At 39.1% G+C, this 19,897-nt stretch overlaps 1 protein-coding gene across 3 annotated transcripts; it reads left to right on the top strand.

Annotated features, from left to right (window-relative positions):
- Positions 1–217: 217 nt before the first annotated feature.
- On the top strand, positions 218–9,935 carry LOC102396772 (dihydrodiol dehydrogenase 3). Of its 3 annotated transcripts, XR_329266.4 has the most exons (10): positions 219–399; positions 1,729–1,896; positions 3,137–3,253; positions 4,520–4,597; positions 5,025–5,147; positions 6,161–6,270; positions 7,110–7,275; positions 7,469–7,551; positions 8,739–8,853; positions 9,742–9,935. XR_329266.4 is itself a non-coding variant. In XM_006078307.4 (9 exons), exons 1-9 carry the CDS (start codon positions 316–318, stop codon positions 9,782–9,784), a joined length of 972 nt encoding a protein of 323 aa, XP_006078369.3. In that variant the 5' UTR covers positions 222–315; the 3' UTR covers positions 9,785–9,935. The 3 variants fall into 3 exon arrangements, 2 of the variants coding, with proteins under 2 accessions (XP_025119877.3, XP_006078369.3); XM_006078307.4 differs by lacking the exon at positions 8,739–8,853 and having other exon boundaries at positions 222–399; XM_025264092.3 differs by lacking the exons at positions 1,729–1,896; positions 8,739–8,853 and having other exon boundaries at positions 218–399.
- Positions 9,936–19,897: the final 9,962 nt, after the last annotated feature.

Raw genomic sequence — 19,897 nt, 5'->3', positions numbered from 1 at the left:
AATGATGTTTGATCAAGAGTGGGCTTCTTAATTAGAAAAATGAAATGACTGGCCTTGGAGGTTTCTGTGTAACATATGGTCAATAATTGTTCTGCACATCTCATCATTATATAACTTAAGACATTCTGATAAGAAAAAACAAACAAGCTAAGTGGCTAAATACTCCTCTTACCCTGTAGGACTCATTTAATCCTTCTCCTCATACAGTGTGTCTGCTAACATTGGACAGTCAGCTGGGCGTTAACTTCCTGTTATTTATAACCTCTGAAGGCAAAAGAAAAAAATCAGTCTGCTTACTCAGTGGAGCAACAAGCAATGGATCCCAAAGGCCAGAGAGTGAAGCTTAATGATGGCCACTTCATTCCTGTCCTGGGATTTGGAACCTTTGCACCTCCAGAGGTAACATTAGTGGCTGTGGGTTGAGATATAAATAGTAAGTGAATGTAACTTGAGAGGAAGGGCCTTGGGTTGTCAAGCACTGAGCTCCTGTGTGACTCTGGGAGGATCTCGAGATTCCACTAACCAGGCTAGAACCATACCCTGTGAAAGGGGAGAGAGCGTCCAGTCTTCACTCTGCATCAGGATCTGAGGCTGTGCTCACCTGCAGATTACTCTGGGTTCCCCTCCAGTTTCTGCCTCTTTCCCAGATTGGCAGAAGAGGTGGGGCTCGGCTCTCAGGAACACTGTCAACTGCTTTGCTTTGAGGGGGATTGCAATGGTGGGGTTTCTCTGTGTATTTAATTAGTTCAAAAATTCTTTGCTCCTTCTGAAAAGACATGACCCAGAGAAATATTTGAGGTAAAAGTTCTCAAATATGAGGTGACTGAAAACTAATGGGAGACAATTTCTTTTCTACTGTGGGGTGCCTGTTTGGTGTTAAGCAAGACACTCCAGCTGTGCCTGTTCTTCTGTTTCTGCTTGGAAACTTCTTCTAATGGAAAACATAGTGTCATTTGAGGGGATAAGCTACAGTCTTACAGCAAAGGTTTTGCAATGTTTCCCTGGGTGTCGTAATATGTTTTTATTAAAGTATAATTTTCAGTGCTTGGTCATAAGAAGAGTGTTGGTGATCATCAACAATGGATCTTTTATAAGAATATAGCTTTGTACACCTTGAATAGATACAGTTTTTATTTAGTGTATTCTGTGTGGCTTCACTGGTAAACAGAGGTCTCAATAGCTTTCACCTGCTTTCTTGATGCTTTTACCAGGCAACTTACACCTTTATTGATTTTGCTTCAAACATCTCACAGTATAAATCATATCCATGACTACAAACTTATACTGAGTCTTATGATTTATTCCAGTAAATTTCTGAAACTTGAAGTGGTCTTGGGGTCCTCTGATGCCAGCAATCAATCACTTATTGCCTGGTATTAAATGTTTCTGCATGTCCATTTAGTTACTTACTAGGAATGAAGCAGATGACAGATGATGAGATGGTTGGACCACATCACTGACCCTATGGACATGAGTTTGAGCAAACTCCAGAAGATAGTGAAAGACAGGGAAGTCTGACATGCTGTAGTCTCTGATGTCTCAAAGAGTTGGCCATGACTTGGTGACTGAGCAACAACAATGTTCAGGGAAACTGTCATGGCTACATCACCACACACACAGAACTAACCAAAGGCACACAAAAAAGTGGGTTCTTGGGAAGATCAACCTGGGCCTTAGCAATCTCTTAATCATGTGGATATTTAACTTGTACTTTTGTTGCTTATGAAGGTTCCTAAGAGTGAAGCTCTAGAGGTCACCAAATTTGCTATAGAGGCTGGGTTCCGCCATATTGACAGTGCTCATTTGTACCAAAATGAAGAGCAGGTTGGCCAGGCCATTCGAAGCAAGATTGCCGATGGCACTGTGAAGAGAGAAGACATATTCTACACTTCAAAGGTGCTGTGTGTTTTGTGTGTGCACATGTGTGTAAGTGATTGTGTGCAGGTGACAGTTAGGTAATAGGATCAGTAGTTGTTTGGTCAATGGTGCTTATTGCTACAACTTTTTTCACACATATTTATATATTAAATCTAACATCCTTCTCCACCAAACCATACTCTCCCACCAAAGAAAGAATGTGATTATACCCTTCTCATCATCAGTGTGTTCAAATTTTAATTTTAAATTAGTCACTTGCTTCTCTGCGCCTATACCAGAGCAATGTGATTTAGTATGGGTGAATGAATCAGACAGAACAGTTGTCAGATTATAGCTTTCCTTATCACCTGGTAGACTTTCTAGAATTTCTTCTCATTCTGAATCAGTTCTTAGATCTGTCAGTATGAGAGCATTAGGACAGGCACTTTGTGTATCACACAAGATCTAGCTGAAGTGTCTTGACTTATCTTCTGTCCATGTTAATATGTTCCAGGTCTTTTCCCTACAGTTATGTAAACAGCAAGATATTAATTAATTCTGAGAGATCTGATTGTTTGACCCAGTTACAGCAAGTTTGTGAGCAGGTTTCACATTCTATCAAACATAATCAGATGATGAACATGGCAATTTTTCAATAATTCTTTTTATCTCTTGCTTCATTTCACTCCATTGTGATTGATATAAGAATCTGTCTGATTCAACTGATGATAATTTAAGCAAATAATAAAGCTTACATGGGTAAGTTAGATCAAAAAGGACCTCAAAAGGAAAATGAGCATCTTTCTTGAGGTCATTTGTTTTAATCAGTAAAAATGTCTAAAGTGTTAGACATAGTCAATCAGTTGTGTCCATCTCTTTGTGACCCCATGGGCTATAGCCTTCCAGTTTCTCTGTCCATGGAATTCTCCAGGCAAGAATACTGGAGTGGGTTGCCATTCCCTTCTCCAAGGGATCTTCCCTACCCAGGGATCAAACCTGGGTCTCCTGCATTGCAGGCAGATTTTTTACTGTCTCAGCTACCAGGGAAGCCCCCAAATATCTAAATATTAGATGAAAGCAGAAAAATATTACCTGAAGTATTGAAATTCCCTGGGGGTCCAGTGGTTGTGACTCAATATATTATTGCCATGAGCCTGGGTTCCATTCCTAACTAGGGAACTAAGATCTCTTCAGCCTCACATTTAGGGCCCCCCATGCCCCCCCACCAAATTACCTAAAGAATTAATTTAACACAGCTTCTATTGTTTAACCTCTGCAGCTTTGGTCCACTTCCCTTCGTCCAGAATTGGTCCGACCAGCCTTGGAAAAGTCACTGAATAATCTTCAACTGGACTATGTCGATCTCTATATTATTCATTTTCCAGTGGCTCTGAAGGTTGGCAATCTATTTTTAAAATCAATCACATATATATTTTTTCTTGCCTCATAATGCTTATAAACTTGCATGGATGGTTGACAAGATTTTTCTTAGTAGGTTGTAGGAAGCCCTCACTATGGCAGAATCCTCCCAAATAATCATTTGTGATCATCTTTTTACTGAGTTTCTTTGAATACGTTACCTGCTTCCCAGAGAAAGGAGTTAAATAATCTGACTCAAAAACTTGTGAAAATAAAAATAGGCAAGTTCAACACACAGTCAAGATTATGACTCTTGAGCCTCTGGGGATTTAATGAATCCAGAGTTTGTTGCAGCATGACATTGCCTTACATTGAACATGATGAGTTTATCTGCTCTTTCAAGTTGAGCAGATTTGGTGCTCTTTCTGTGTAGGTCTAAACCTCCCAGCCTTTATAGGGACTTGGGAAACCTTGCCTACACTGATGTCTGTTTTCACGATGTTTGTAGACTGCACTCAACCACTAAGAACTGCATCATGTAGAACTCTTGCTTTTAAGTTATAGAAATCTACTCAAGCCATCTGATGCAAAATAGCTTGGAGGACTATGAAGATGGCAGGTCCCAACCATGGAGATCTAAGGATTTGCAGTACTCTTCAGAAATGTCTTTAAAAAAACAAACAAACAAACAAAAAAAACACAAAAAAACAAAAAAACCCTTTATCAAGCCAATCCTCTAGGTTTGCTTTACTTTTACTGAACATTTTCCATTGGTGGCAAATATGGCCTTGGGACAGCTCAAAGCTCATGGTCATGAACATTTGAAAGCATGTCTGGATCGTCCACATTCCATATCAACTTAAGGAGAGCCTTTCTAGTTCACATGCCTGCCCTAGGGTATCAGATGCTTAGAGGGAAAAGGAAGTCTGATTATCTAGCCCAGGTCAAGGTTGCAATTTTTATTCTGGAAATAAAGCCATGTAGCTTACTGCCATTCCTAGCTCAAAAGAGGCATTTCAAAAGAGGCAATTACAGGAAACAAACAAAATTCACATAAGCCAATATGCGTCCCATTAGGATCTACAAAAATTTTATTTATTACAACAGATAGTATGTGTAAGAGATTAGAATAAGCCTCCCTCTAAAGACATTGCTTACAACTCCATATGCAATCATTGCAAATATTAGTATCTAGAAAGTTATAAACCTACGTCATGAAGGTTTAATCCCTGGTGCCTGGCAGGCTGGCTAAATGTGGAGAAATTACTTTGTGACATCTCTAAAATGACTGCTTCCATTTCAGCCAGGGGAGGCACTTTTCCCAACAGATGAAAATGGAAAACCAATATTTGACTCAGTGGATCTCTGTCGCACATGGGAGGTGAGTCTGGGGAGGAGGGAACCAGGGGAGGCACCAGGAGAGGGGGAACCTCCTTTCTTTCTTCCACCTGTGAGAATGGGCTGTGGACCATCAGACTCAGTAGTTCATGAATCTAAGGGTTGTGATGCTAGGGTTGTAGGGGAGGAAACCATTGCTGAAATGTTCACAGAAAGGAATAGAGGAGGAGAATTTTGGCCAGTAAGACAGGCTTCTATTTCCTTCCACGTGACATGTCTTCTCTGAGGTTTTTCTTAAAAGGAGATGGTAATTCTTCTTGTGTCATGACCTTCTTCCCCTTTTTCCTTCCTTATAATCAATGCTATTTCTTGACAGGTGACATTTTTTACAGATTGTTTTTCAGCTTTTATTCTTGTTCTATTGCCCATTCCAAGTTACTGTTCATGACTTCACCACCCCTCCCTCCCAGGCCCTGGAGAAGTGTAAGGACGCAGGGCTGACCAAGTCCATCGGGGTGTCCAACTTCAACCACAAGCAACTGGAGAAGATCCTGAACAAGCCGGGGCTCAAGTACAAGCCCGTCTGCAACCAGGTGAGCAGCTTGGCTCCTCTCCCTCCTGCTCTTCAGAACCTCCTTCTTGCCCTGGAGCCTGATGTCTGTCTGTCCTCCCCTCTTCTGTGAACAGAAGATTCTAGAGAATAGGACTCACAATGGTATCTGTGTCTGATAATGTCTGGGTAGAAAATGTGGGAGACCTTTCTGTTAAATTATGGTGGGGACTGAGGAAAGGTAATGGAGGTGAAATGGGTTAGACTAGACATGCAGAACTAAAGGAAGGAGGTGTTTCCCTGAGCTGAAAGCATGACCAGAAGTTGATGTGAAAGTGCTCAGAGGGAACTGTGTACAGGAAGAAAGACAATGAACATATGAGTTTTCCAAGTGGATCATCAGTAAAGACTCTGTCTGCACTGAAGGAGAAGCAGGCTCCATCCCTGGGTCAGGAAGATCCCCTGGATGAGGAAAAGGCAACTCACTCCAGTATTCTTGCCTGGGAAATTCCATGGACAGAGGAGCCTGGCGGGCTACAGTTCATGGGGATTGCAAGAGTTGGACAGGACCTAGTAACTAAACCACCACCACCAAAGAAAAGTCATATAAGATGGGTTTCAGAGTTGTGTGGGGTTTGAATGACTGAATCCTTAGCCTTGGTATCTTGGCATTTATGAGTACAGTACAGAAGCAGGCAGGCAGCACTGTACAGAAAAATGTACTGGAGATGATGAAAATCATCCAGGTAAGAGGGTGAAGGTAAAGGATCATGGTGATGCTAACACTAGATGAAATATTTACTCTGAAACATTTACTCAAATGTAGAGCCCACCTTGTGATTTTCTCCATCTTGGATTGGTTTTCCCACCTATGTCTATCGTAAAATTAACTATATAAACACACTTTTCTCTATTTTTCTATTGATATTGTTATTTCCAGTTTACATTTAAGTTGCAGTTTTTCCTTTAGCACCTTTTAAACTTTTAATCTTCCTCTGTCCTGTTAATATTACCTTTTAATATAATCTGACACTCTTCTTTGTTGGCATTCTACAGGTGGAATGTCACCCTTATTTCAATCAGAGCAAACTGTTGGATTTCTGCAAGTCACATGATATTGTTCTTGTTGCCTATGGTGCTCTGGGATCCCAACGACTAAAAGAATGGTATTGAATCCTATTGAAGACAAGTGGGAGTTTCCCTAAAATTCAATTTTTGATGAAATAGTTTAAATCGTACAGTACTCAGATAACTCTCATAGGCAGAGGGGAGAAAGGGGAAGGATGGAAAGAATTCTTCTCTTTTATTTTCCCAGCTCCCAGACAATTTTTCTACATTGTACTAGTCTTGTAGATTCATCAGGAACAAATGTCTGTATTAAAATCTCTATATAATCCCTCTTTGAGACCAAAGACACAAGCATATTTCATGATTTACTTATCTATTAACTAATGAACACATTTCTAAAAATATGCATTTCTAGCCTCACTTACCTTATGTTTAAAATTGGGATAGTAATATGCAACTCCCAGATCTATCATGATAGAAAAAATTCAAATATGAAGCATTTTTCTAAAAGATCCATAGAAGACTAATGGTGAAATGAATAGCTCTCATTTTGAGACTATTCAATTTTGATCAATATCCTAGAAAAGTGAAAAGTAAAAAAAAAAAAAAAATTCCTAGTTAAAGAAGAAAAAAAGTAAGAAAGAAATAAAATCCACCTGTTTGGCAGCACTGGCTTCAACTCAAAAATGCATCCGAATCACCTGTACAGCTTTGTAAACACAGAATGGGAGGTGACACAGTTGCGGTTCTGATTCAATTGGTCTTCAGCTCAGCCATGGAATTTGTATTTCTAACAAGATCCCAAGTGATGCTGATGCTGTTGGTCCATGGACCACACTTTGAGAAGCACTGGTCTAGAGTGGACCTACTTGGTCTGTTTGGGAAGTCGCCTCACAAACAAGTCTCAGCTCTTTGGCATTTCTGAATTTCCTTCCAGGGTGAACCCAAACCTCCCCTTTCTCTTGGAGGACCCAGTTCTCTCTGCCATTGCCAAAAAGCACAGGCAAACCCCAGCTCTGGTTGCCCTTCGCTACCAGATACAACGTGGGGTTGTGGTTCTGGCCAAGAGTTACAACAAGAAGCGGATCAAAGAGAACATACAGGTGATGAGAGGGGCTGTGGGCAGAGGGCTCCTAAGGAATATCCTTCACAAGGGTCATTCTTTGTCCAACTGAGGACAGATACAGCTTCCCTGTCCCCTCTTCTTGTCCCCATCCAGTTGGAAAGTCCTCCGGTCCCCAGGGGAAGGCTGGCTCCTTGTGGGGAGAGGTTAATGCAATTCTTCCTTCCTTCCAGGTGTTTGACTTTAAACTGACTCCAGAAGACATGAAAGCAATCGATGGCCTCAACAGCAATATGAGATATAATGAGTTACTACTGTAAGTGACTTGCAGACATTTCACAGTTTTCTGTAGCAGGCAGGTCAACAGGGAACTAAGTTTTTTCGAAGCTTAGTTTTAGGGAGACAGTCCTAATTTCCAGCATAGGAGTAAACCAGGGGCTTCCTGCAGACCTCAGACCAGAGGTTTCCTCCAAGGCTCCATTTCTGACCAACAGAAATGTGAATGGGGCCCAGGCCAGCCCAGAGATGACATGGTGGTGAATTCACTACTTTGTACCACTCATCCCTGTGTCTGGTGCACCTCCTTTCAGGGCCCAGGCACCCTGTGGACAAAGACAGCACAGTGCTTTCAGCCCACTATTCTTTTAAGGACTTATGAAAATATTTCATCTTCAATTCTATTTATACATCAGGAGGAAATGATTATATTAATGATTACTAGGTAATAATGAATCCATCCTTTTGCATGTTCATGTTTATCCTAATACAATTGTAAAATGCCATGCTTATGTTTTTATGGAGGAGGGGCCCACAAAGGCCACTGTGCATGGGTACTGAGAGATCACAGTGGGCCTGCTTCAACCCTCCCACCACCCCCAAGCCAAGAGTCTAGTTGCTTTTCTCCCTAGTGGGCATTTCTTTACCAAGCCATCATTAATTTCTTTCAAATTTATCGCTTCATTGGCCTTTTTAACCTGTTCCAATTTCCATTTCTTTATCCTTATAATGTCACCAAATAAATCACAAGTAGATCATGAGCTTAACTGACCCTCCCGAGGGTGATGGCTGTGTCCTTGGCAGGACATACTCAGGTAAGATCGTCTGGTCTCTCTGGTTTTTTGAGTCCAGACTCACCCCAGTGTAGCCTTTGTCCACCAGGGCTCCATCCCATGGGGAGCCCCTACCTCCTTGACTTTGACTTGGTCAGTACCATGGAATTTCAGCTGCCTAACTACTGCATGTGGTTGTCAGGACTGAAGAGACAGAAGGCTAATCAAACACAAAGAAGTTGAAAGGGAGTTTAAAGAGAAGAAAATACAATTTAGTGATAAAACAAACATTTAGTTTTGAATGAAAGATCTCAAAACTCTCTTGTTTGTAAAGCTGTATCTTGATAAATGAAAAAAGATGGATCCTTTTCTGTTCTCAGCCTTTGAAGTATATTTCTATGTGCTCCTTCATTAAGCTGTGAATGCCTAGACTTGCTCATATTTGTGGTTTTAGGTCAACAGCATGGTTCTTTTGATATGGAAGTGCTCAGAATACACTCTTTAATGAATTGAATTGAAAAGGACAAATTTAGAAAGAAAAATGAGAATATAAGAAGCAGAAAACAATGGTAATGCTAATTATGAATGATAAACATTCTCATAAATTCTACAATAATTTATTCTCTAATTATGATCACTCAGATGAATGTGGTATCTCTTCATTATATTAGAAGCTCCTCACCAGGGGCACCCTGTGTCCTGGCTTCAGTAGTTATTTTCTGAATATTATGTGAAAAAGATCCACTAGTTCCTTAAGGGTTTTCCTTTTCATCATCTAGGGTCCTACGTTTTGCCTATGGCTGAAATGACCTCCACCTTTAGCCGTCATTCATTTTTAAAAAACTTTCCTTACTATTAAAAATTAAAAAAAAAAGTTATTTATTTTTGGCTGTGCTGGATCTTTGTTGCTGGATGGGCTTTTTTCTCTAGCTGGGATGAGTAGAGGCTACTCTGTAGTTGTGCTTCATGGGCTTCTCATTGCAGTGGCTTCTTTTGTTGTGGAGCATAGGCTCTAGGGTGCACAGGCTTCAGGAGTTGTGGTCCCCAGGCTCTAGAACACAGGCTCAGTAGTGGTGACGCATGGACTTAGTTATCCATGGCATATGGGATCTTCCCGAACCAGGGATCAAACCCGTGTCTCCTGGATTGGCAGGTGGATTCTTATCCACTGAGCCACCAGGGAAGCCCCTAGCCATAGTTCTTGGGCCCTTTTATAAACTGTAACCTGAGTCAAATTACTTGTCACTGTGGAGTGAATATTACATGTGGATGTTGGGACTGGACTTGCAGGTCCAGTGTACACATGGAGCAGGCATCTGCATGTGTGCTTGTTGGGGGAGAAGGAGGGACGTGTTTATAGATTCAGAGTGTCAACCCATCCTGACTGCAACACAGAGCCAAGCTCTCTATGAAAACATGACAGATTTAATAAATTAACACTCCTCTTTCTCTTGCAGGGGTGTTGGTCACCCTGAGTATCCATTTGTTGAAGAATATTGACTGTGAGCTGTACACGCGCATTCTACCAGAACGTCTTGCTTCTAGGGCTGTGAAGAGGATTTCTGTACTTGGTAGAGGTGCTTAAAAAAACTGTCTTCCATTTCAAAAACTTGCCTTTCCTTTATTAAAAAACATTTTATGAAACAGTGAAGGCTTGAAAGCATTGATTCTTGTTTTTCCCAATAATTAAAATAATACAGTAAAAGCTACAGAAAATTAGAAAATAAAAGGGAAAGTTTAGAAAATGAAGCTAATCTGTAATTAATCCATTTAGTAATACTTAACTTTGGTGCATTTTCCTTTGTCAGTGAAATATTAGTCAGTTGACCTAAGAAAGAAATGGAAAATTTTATTCGATTTAAATGTGAGGATTAATACCTTCAAGGAAGAGCATCTTAGAAAGTTCTGAGAACTGTTCTGTCCATTAGAGGTCTAGGTATAGTTATGGAAGTTTTTAGAAAGAAGGCTGTACATCAAATGACATATTTATTACAGAGTACATAATCCATATCTAAGCATCATTGTGCTGGGTCATGGAACCCCTAACAAGGTCAAGATAGAATGCTCTCTTTTAAGGAACTGTCTTACTGATGCTGGGAGAATGTTGCTTGTTATGGTTGAGCAGGTCTTCCCTCTGATGGGGGAGGTCTGATCCACGGGTCGTGCAGACACATAACTCACAGTGAGGAGACAGAAGTGCAAAGGGCAGAGAAGAATTTTTTGTTGCTGAAGTTTATCTTCTTTTCACAAAATATGTAATTTATTTCACACTTTCGTAATTTTCCCTTCCAACTGTGTGTGCGTTCATGCTAAGTCACTTTAGTCGTGTCTGACTCTTGGTCACCTTATGGACTGAAGCCTGTGAGGCTCTTCTGTCCATGGCATTGTCCAGGCAAGAATACTGGAGTGGGTTGCCATGACCTCTTCCAAGGGTCTTTCCCAATCAAGAAATTGAACCTGCATCTCCTGCATTGGCAGGCAGGTTCTTTACCACTGGTGCCACCTTGTGTATTTATTTATAAATTGAAATAATATTCAACACACAGGTTGCATACTTATTTTTTACTTAGCTTAAGTATCTTGGTAAGCTATGACATAGTATTTTAAAATTCCAGTATTATATTTTGCCTATTGTAAAGCAGTGCATCATATCAAATTATCCAATTTTAAGTCATCTGCCCATGCTCAGCATTTTTTAAAATTAATTAATTTTTTTATTGAAGGATAATTGCTTTACAGAATTTTGCTGTTTTCTGTCAAACCTCAACATGAATCAGCCATGACAGTGAAAGTGAAGTTGCTCAGTTGTGTCTGACTCTTTGCGGCCCCGTGGACTGTAGCCCACCAGGCTCCTCCATCCATGGGATTCTCCAGGCAAGAATACTGGAGTGGGTTGCCATTTCCTTCTCCAGGGGATCTTTCTGACCCAGGGATCGAACTCAGGTCTCCCGCATTGCAGGCAGACACTTTAACCTCTGAGCCACCAGGGAAGCCAAAAAAATATACATATATCCCCTCCCTTTTGAAACTACCTCCCATCTTCTACCCCATCCCACCCCTCTAGGTTGATACAGAGCCCCTGTTTGAGTTTTCTGAACCATACAGCAAATTCCCATTGGCTATCTACTTTACATATGGTAATGTAAGTTTCCATGTTACTCTTTCCATACATCTCACCCTCTCCTCTCCTCTCCCCATGTCCATAAGTCTATTCTCTATGTCTGTTTCTCCATTGTTGCCCTGTAAATAAATTCTTCAGTACCATTTTTCTAGATTTTGTATGTATGTGTCAGATTATGGTATTTATCTTTCTCTTTCTGACTCACTTCACTCTGTATAATAGGTTCTAGGTTCATCTACCTCATTAGAACTGACTCAAATGTGCTCCTTTTTATGGCTGAGTAATATTCCATTGTGTCTATATACCACAACTTCTTTATCCATTCATCTGTCGATGGACATCTAGGTTGCTACCATGTTCTAGCTATTGTAAATAGTGCTGCAGTGAACAATGGGGTACATGTGTCTCTTTAAATTTTGATTTCCTCAGGGTATATGACTAGGAGTGGGATTGCTGGGTCATATGGTGCTTTTATTCCTAGTTTTTTAAGGAATTTCCATACCATCTTCCATAGTGGCTGTAACAGTGTAAGAGTGTTCCCTTTTCTCCACACCCTTTCCAGCACTTATTGTTTCTAGACTTTTTGAGGGGGCTATTCTGACTGGTGTGAGGTGGTATTTCATTGTAGTTTTGATTTGCATTTCTCTAATAATGAGTGATGTTGAGCCTCTTTTCATATGTTTGTTAACCACCTATATGTCTTATTTGGAGAAATGAATGTTTAGGTCTTTTTTCTCACTTTTTGATTGGGTTGTTTGTTTTTCTGGTATTCAGTTGTATGAGTTGCTTGAATATTTTGGAAATTAGTCCTTTATCAGTTGTTTCATTTGCTATTATTTTCTCCCATTCTGAAGGTTGTGTTTTCACCTTGGTTTTAGTTTCCTTTGCTGTGAAAAAGCTTTTAAGTTTAATCAGGTCCCACTTGTTTACTTTTTTTTAAATTTCCATTACTCTAGGAGATGGGTCATAGAGGATCTTGCTTTGATTTATGTCACTGAGTGTTCTGCCTATGTTTTCCTCTAAGAGTCTTAGAGTTTCTGATCTTACATTTAGGTCTTTCATCCATTTTGAGTTTATCTTTGTATATGGTGTTAGGAAGTATTCTAATTTCATTCTTTTACATGTAGCTGTCCAGTTTTCCCAGCACCATTTATTGAAGAGGCTGTCTTTGCTCCATTGTATATTCTTGCCTCCTTTGTAAAAAATAAGGTACCCATAGGTGCATGGGTTTACTTCTAGACTTTCTATCTTGTTTCATTGGTCTATATTTCTGTTTTTGTTCCAGTACCATACTGTCTTGATGACTATAGCTTTGTAGTATAACCTGAAGTCAGGAAGCTTGATTCCTCCAGCTCCATTCTTCTTTCTCACTGCTTTGGCTATTCGGGGTCTTTTATGTTTCCATATGAATTCTGAAATTTTTGTTCTAGTTCTGTGAAAAATGCCATTGGTAATTTGATAAGGATTGCACTAAATCTGTAGATTGCATTTGATAATATAATCATTTTCACAATATTGATTCTTCCTACCCAGGAACATGGAATATCTCTCCATCTGTTTATGTCATCTTTGATTTCTTTCATTAGTGTCTTATAATTTTTTGTGTACAGTTCTTTCATCTCCTTAGGTAAGTTTATTCCTAGATATTTAATTTATTTTTTGTTGCAATGGTGAATAGGATTGATTCCATAATTGCTCTTTCAGAGTTTTCATTGTTAGTATATAGAAATGCAAGTGATTTCTGTGTATTGATTTTGTATCCTGCAACTTTGCTAAATTCACTGATTCACTTCAGTTCAGTTCAGTCACTCAGTCATGTCCGACTCTTTGTGACTCCATGAACTGCAGCACGTCAGGCTTCCCTGTCCATCACCAACTCCTGGAGTTTACCCAAACTCATGTCCATTGAGTTGGTGATGCCATCCAACCATCTCATACTCTGTCATCCCTTTCTCCTCCTGCCCTCAATCTTTCCCAGCATCAGAGTCTTTTCAAGTGAGTCAGTTCTTCGCATCAGGTGGCCAAAGTATTGGAGTTTCAGATTCAACATCAGTCTTTCCAATGAACACCGAGGACTGATCTCCTTTAGGATGGACTGGTTGGATCTCCTTGCAATCCAAGGGACTCTCAAGAGTCTTCTCCAACACCACAGTTCAAAAGCATCAATCCTTCAGTGCTTAGCTTTCTTTATATTCCAACTCTCACATCCATACATGATTACTGGAAAAAGTATAGCCTTAGCTCTAGTAATTTTCTGATAATATCTTTAGGGTTTTCTATGTACAGTATCATGTCATCTGCAAACAGTGAGAGCTGTACTTCTTTTCTGGATTCCTTTTATTTCTTTTTCTTCTCTGATTACTGTAGGTAGGACTTCCAGAACTATGCTGAATAATAGTTGAGGAAGTGGACACCCTTGTCTTGGGAATATTAGAATCAGGGATCTTAGGGGGGATGCTTTCAGTTTTTCACCATTGAGAATAATATTTGCTGTAAGCTTATCATATATGGCCTTTACTATGTTGAGGTAGGTTCCTTCTGTGCCCATTTTTTGAAGAGTTTTAATCATAAACAGGTGCTGAATTTTGTCAAAGGTTTTTTCTGCATCTATTGAGATTACCATATGGTTTTTATCTTTTAATTTGTTAATATGGTGTATCACACTGATTGTTTTCCATATATTGAAGAATCCTTCCATCCCTGGAATAAACCCAACTTGATTACAGTGTATGAGCTGTTTGATGTGTTGCTGAATTCTGTTTGTTAAAATTTTGTTGAAGATTTTTGCATCTATGATCAGCAGTGATATTGGCTTATAGTTTTGTTTTTCTGTGTTGTCTTTGTCTAGTTTTGGTGTTAGGGTGATGGTGGCCATGTAGAATGAGTTTGGAAGTGTTCCTTCCTCTGAAATTTTTTGAGAGTTTTAGAAGGATAGGCATTAGCTCTTCTCTAAATGTTTGATAGAATTCTCCTGTGAAGCCGTCAGGTTCTGGGCTTTTGTATTTTGGGAGATTTTTGATCACACCTTCAATTTCAGTGCTTGTATTTGGGTTGTTTATAATTTCTATTTCTTCCTGGTTCAGTCTTAGAAGATTGAATTTTTCTAAGAATCTGTCCGTTTCTTCCAGGTTATCTATTTTATTGCTATGTAGTGTTCATAATAGTCTCTTATAATCCTTTGTATTTCTACAGTGTCTGTTGTAACCTCTCCTTTTCCATTTCCAGTTTTATTGATTTGATTCTTCTCTCTTTTTTCCTTGATGAGTCTGGCTAAGGGTTTGTCAATTTTGTTTATCTTCTCAAAGAACCAGCTTTTAATTTTATTAATCTTCAATATTGTTTCTTTCATTTCTTTTTCATTTATTTATGCTCAGATCTTTATGATTTCTTTCCTTCTACTAATTTTGTTTTTTTTTCTCTTCTTCTTCTTTTTCCAATTGCTTTAGGTATAAAGTTAGGTTGTCTATTCAATATTTTTCTTGTTTCTTGAGGTAGGATTATATTGCTATAAACTTCCATCTTAGAACTGCTTTTGTTGCATCCCATAAATTTTGAGTTGTCATGTTTTCATTGTCATTTGTTTCTAGAAATCTTTTTATTTCCCTTTTGATTTCTTCAGTAACCTGTTGGTTATTTAGAGATGTGTTGTTTAATCTCCATGTGTTTGTGTTTCTTACAGTTTTTTTCTTATAATTGATATTTAATCTAATAGAATTGTGGTTGGAGAAGATGCTTGATACAATTTCAATTTTCTTAAATTTACTGAGGTTTGATTTGTGACCCAAGATGTGGTCTATCCTGGAGAATGTTCCATGTGCACTTGAGAAGAAGGTGTATTCTTCTGTGTTTGTATGGAATGTCCTGAAGATATCAATGAGATCCATCTCATCTAATGTATCACTTAAGACTTGTGTTTCCTTATTAATTTTCTATTTTGATGATCTGTCCATTGGTGTGAGTGGGGTGTTAAAGACTCCTACTGTTTTTGTGTTACTGTCAATTTCTCCTTTTGCGTCTGTTACTGTTTGTCTTATGTATTGAGGTGCTCCCATGTTGGGTGCACAGATATTTACAATTGTTATATCTTCCTCTTGGATTGATCCCTTAATCATTATGTAGTGTCCTTGCTTATCTCTTGGAATCTTCTTTATTTTAAGGTCTATTTTGTTTGATATGGGAATTGCTACTCCAGCTTTCTTTTGCTTCCCATTTGCATGGAATATATTTTTCCATCCTCTCAATTTCAGTCTACATGTGTCTTGAGGTCTGAAGTGGGCTTCCTGTAGACAGCATATACATATGGGTCTTGTTTTTGTATCCCTTTAGCCAGTCTGTTTCCTTCAGTTGGAGCATTTAATCCACTTACATTTAAAGTAATTATATATATATATATATATATATATATATATATATATATATATTCCTATTGGCATTTTCTAATTGCTTGGGGTTGATTTTGTATATCTTTTATCTTCTGTTATATTTCTTGACTATATAAGTCCATTTAACATTTGTTGTAAAGCTGGTTTGGTGGTACTGAATTCTTCTTAACTTTTGCTTGTCTGAAAAACTTTTGATTTCCCCATCAATTTTGAGTGAGATCCCTGCTGGGTACAGTAATCTTGGTTGTAGATTTTTCCCTTTCAGTACTTTAAATATGTCCTGCCATTCCCTTCTGGCCTGAAGAGTTTCTGCTGAAATACAAGCTGTTAAACATATGTGGTTTCCTTTGTATGTCACTTGTTGTTCTCCCTTGCTTCTTTTAATATTCTTTCTTTGTGTTTAGTGTTTGTTAGTTTGGTTAGTATGTGTCTTGGATGTTTCCCCTTGGGTTTGTCCTATATGGGACTCTTTGTACCTCTTGGACTTGATTGGCTCTTTCCTTTTCCATATTGGGGAAATTTTCAACTATAATCTTCAAATTTTTTCTCATATCCTTTCTTTTTCTCTTCTTCTGGGACCCCTATAATTAGAATGTTGGTGTGTTTGATATGGTCCCAGAAGTCTCTGAGAATGTCCTCAGCTCTTTTCATTCTTTTTATTTTATTCTGCTCTTCAAAAATTATTTCCACAATTTTATCTTCCAGCTCACTGTTTTGTTCTTCTGATTCATATATTCTGCTATTGATTCCTTCTAGAGTATTTTTAATTTCAGTAATTGTGTTGTTTGTCCCTGTATGCTTATTCTTTAGTTCTTCTAGGTCTTTGTTAATTGATTCTGGCATTTTCTCCATTTTGTTTTCAAGGTTTTTGATCATCCTTACTATCATTATTCTGAATTCTTTTTCAGGTAATTTTCCTATTTCCTCTTGATTTATTTTGAACTCCTGTGTTTCTAGTGTGTTCCCTCATTTGTGCAGTAATTCTCTGCCTTTTCTTTTTTTTTTTTTTTTAAGGTATTGTGTTTGAAGTCTCCTTTTTCCAGGCTTCAAGGAAAGTTGAATTCTTTCCTTGAAGAAGGTTGAATTCTTTCTTCCTTTTGGTTTCTGACCTCCTAAAGTTGGCCCAGTGGTTTGTGTGAGCTTCACATACAGTGAGATATGGGCTGAATTTTTGTTTGTTTGTTTGGTTTTCCTCTGATAGGCAAGGCTGAGTGAAGTGGTACTCCTGTCTGCTGATGCTTAGGTTTCTATTTTTGTTTTGTTTGTTGTTTAGATGAGGCTTTTTGCACAGGGTGCTACTGGTGGTTGGTTGATGCCGGGTCTTGTATTCAAGTGCTTTCCTTTGTGTGAATTCTCACTATTTGATACTCCCTAGGGTTAGCTCTGTGGTAGTCTAGGGTCTTGGAGTCAGTGCTCCCACTCCAAAGGCTCAGGGTTTGATCTCTGGTCAGGAACGAAGATTCCACAGGTGGTTTGTTATGGCATTAAGGCAGAGTAAAACATCCAAAAGCAAGAAACCAAAGATGAACCCTAGACAAATGGCAGTTACAAAATCAGGCAAATAATAATTAAAATAATGGAATATACACATACATACCCATGAGCAAAGTGAAAACAGTCCAGCAAAAATAAAGTACAGCAGATTGATCCAGCAAACAAAGGAAATCAAAAATTGTATTTACCTATTAAGAACAAGCTAACTTAAGCACAAACTGGAAAACAAAACTAAAGCAAGGTGCCAAGTAGGGAATAAAGCAATGAAAACAAAACTAACAAATATGTTGAGAGGAAAGGAAAGAAAGAAAAGAAAGAATATGCAAAGTTAAATAGATATAGATGAAGAAGATTTATATACATTAAAGATTACCTGTAAGGGGAAAAGAACGGTAGGAAAGAAAAATGCTGAATAAATGTAGAAAAAATATAATCGGTTCAAAAAATTAAAAATTAAAATTATAAAAAAGAGAAAAGAGAAAAAAATGGAAGAAGAAAGAAAAAAGGGAAAAAAAGGAAAACTCCACAGAACTGCAAAAGCCTAATGTAGAGGCAGAGGTTTCATAACAACAATAGAAGATGTGATTCAATATACACATATACATATACACCCATAAACAAAATCAAAGCATTCCAACAAAAATTAAGTACAATAGATTGACTTGGTGAACAAAGGAGACCAAAATTTATATCTACCAGAACAAAACTAATTAAAGCACAAACTGGAAAACAAAACTAAAGCAAGGTGCCAATTGGGGAATAAAGCAATGAAACTAAAACTAACAAATATGTTGAGAGGAAAGGAGAGAAAGAAAAGAAAGAAAGAATAGATATGCGAAGTTAAATAGAGGTAGATAAAGAAGAGTTATATACATTAAAGATTAACTGCAACGGCGAAAAAAGTAGGAAAAGCAAACAAAGGAATAAATATAGAAAAAATAGTAGTCGGTTAAAAAAATTAAACATTAAAATTAAAAGAAGAGAAAAGAAAATGAAAGAGGAAAATGCCACAGAACTGCAAAAGCCCAATGTAGAGGCAGAGGTTTATGATAACAATTAAAAAAAAAAAAAAAGTAACTGAGGAAAAAGAAAAAGCTCAAAAGTTCAGTTGAATTTCTTAGTGCCAATAAAATCGACAACTACAACAGAGGGGGCAAAAAAAGAAAATCCAAAGAATCTACATAACAAGTAAAAAAAAAAAAAAAGAATAATAAATGCTTTTCTTGAGTCACTGTTGTCAGAATCCTTTCCCACGCTGGAAATCACAGTCTACCTTACCTCCCTAGGATGCCCTCCAACACTATACTTATCTCTGGACCTGCTGTGGGGGCTGCTCAGATTCTAACCTGGTCCTACTTTTGTGTGTTCTTGCCTCCAATATCCCCAGCTATCAGAGCTAGTGCATTTTCTTTTGTGGGAGCTCTCAATGGCCTTTTATATATTCCATAGGCACAGACTCTGCTTAGTTGATCATGTGGGTTTAATCTGCTGCCTTGTACAGCTGGTGGGAAGGTTTTGAGTCTTCTTCCTTAGCCACACTGCCCCTGGGTTTCAAGTGTGGTTTTATTTCCACCCCTACATATGGGTCGTCCACTGGAGTTTAGCTCCTGAGGCTGCCCTGGAGGGCTTGGATTTGTCCCTGTGAGGGCCAGGTGTGGAGGTGGTGCAGCTGCTTGGGTCACAGGTGTTCTGGCAGCACCAGGTACTCCGGGGAGTTCACCGCTAGGGTAGTAGAAAATAAAGTGCTCTAGAAGGTGTGGCAACCATTATTGGCCAATACGCTCCAGTATTTGTTAGGAAGCGTAGTGCAAAATAGCCGTAAAAGGAGAAAGTCCTTGGGAAAATGACGAAGGGCCAGAAGTATGCAGCTTTGCACTACGGACAGAAAGACATCTCCTGCCTTTGGTTATGCTCAGCGCCAAGAGTTAATAATAAACAGGGATGTTGCTTGTGAGAGCGGGTTGTGGGAGAAGCCCATGAGTCATTTACAGCACGCCGTCATTGAAATGTTTCTACTGATTATGTTTTAACTCCTTATGCGCTCTGCTGGCCGCATCCTTTGAGCTCTTTGTTCCTGCTTCTATAAAAAAGCTTGACTGCAGAAATAAACTTGTCAGTCCTAGCAAGAGACTGTCCAAGTGTCCTTCATTCAGGTTCATCGCTTCCAAGTCCCGGGGAGAAAATCCCCAACAGTATTCTTGCCTGGAGAACCCCCTCTCTGACAGAAAAGCCTAACAGGCCACAGTCCACAGGGTTGCAAAGAGTCCTGTGCATAAACACAAGATTTTTTTTTTTTTGCCTGTGGCAGCTCTACCACAGTGAGGGCTGAGTGTGAATGTGGTGCAGCTGCTTGGCTTGCGGGAACCCCGGCGGCGCCAAGTGTGCAGGGACACCGAGTGCTTCTGCAGCAGGAGTTATGGCCCTATCAGAGTCTTTTTTTGAGTCTCTTGTAGCTGGCGATCAGAAGACCTCTTTGGCCAGTCTTTGTTCATATCTCCGCCCATTCAGGCACTTAGAGGGCTCCTTTGCCTGGGGCCCTTCTTTGTTGTTGTTGTTGTTGTTTGGTGCATCAGGCACTTAAAGGGGCACCTTGGGTCCTACTCAGTCATTCAGCGC

This window comes from Bubalus bubalis, chromosome 14 (assembly GCF_019923935.1).
Source record: "Bubalus bubalis isolate 160015118507 breed Murrah chromosome 14, NDDB_SH_1, whole genome shotgun sequence".
Classification (NCBI taxonomy): Eukaryota; Metazoa; Chordata; class Mammalia; order Artiodactyla; family Bovidae; genus Bubalus; species Bubalus bubalis.
This window is presented reverse-complemented; position numbering and strand designations above follow the sequence as displayed.

Coding starts and splice junctions, on each gene's coding strand:
- LOC102396772 (XM_006078307.4), top strand. CDS start 316: ATGGATCCCAAAGGCCAGAGAGTGAAGCTTAATGATGGCCACTTCATT. Junction 1,897..3,136: donor ACATATTCTACACTTCAAAG/GTGCTGTGTGTT, acceptor TAACCTCTGCAG/CTTTGGTCCACTTCCCTTCG. Junction 3,254..4,519: donor ATTTTCCAGTGGCTCTGAAG/GTTGGCAATCTA, acceptor CTTCCATTTCAG/CCAGGGGAGGCACTTTTCCC.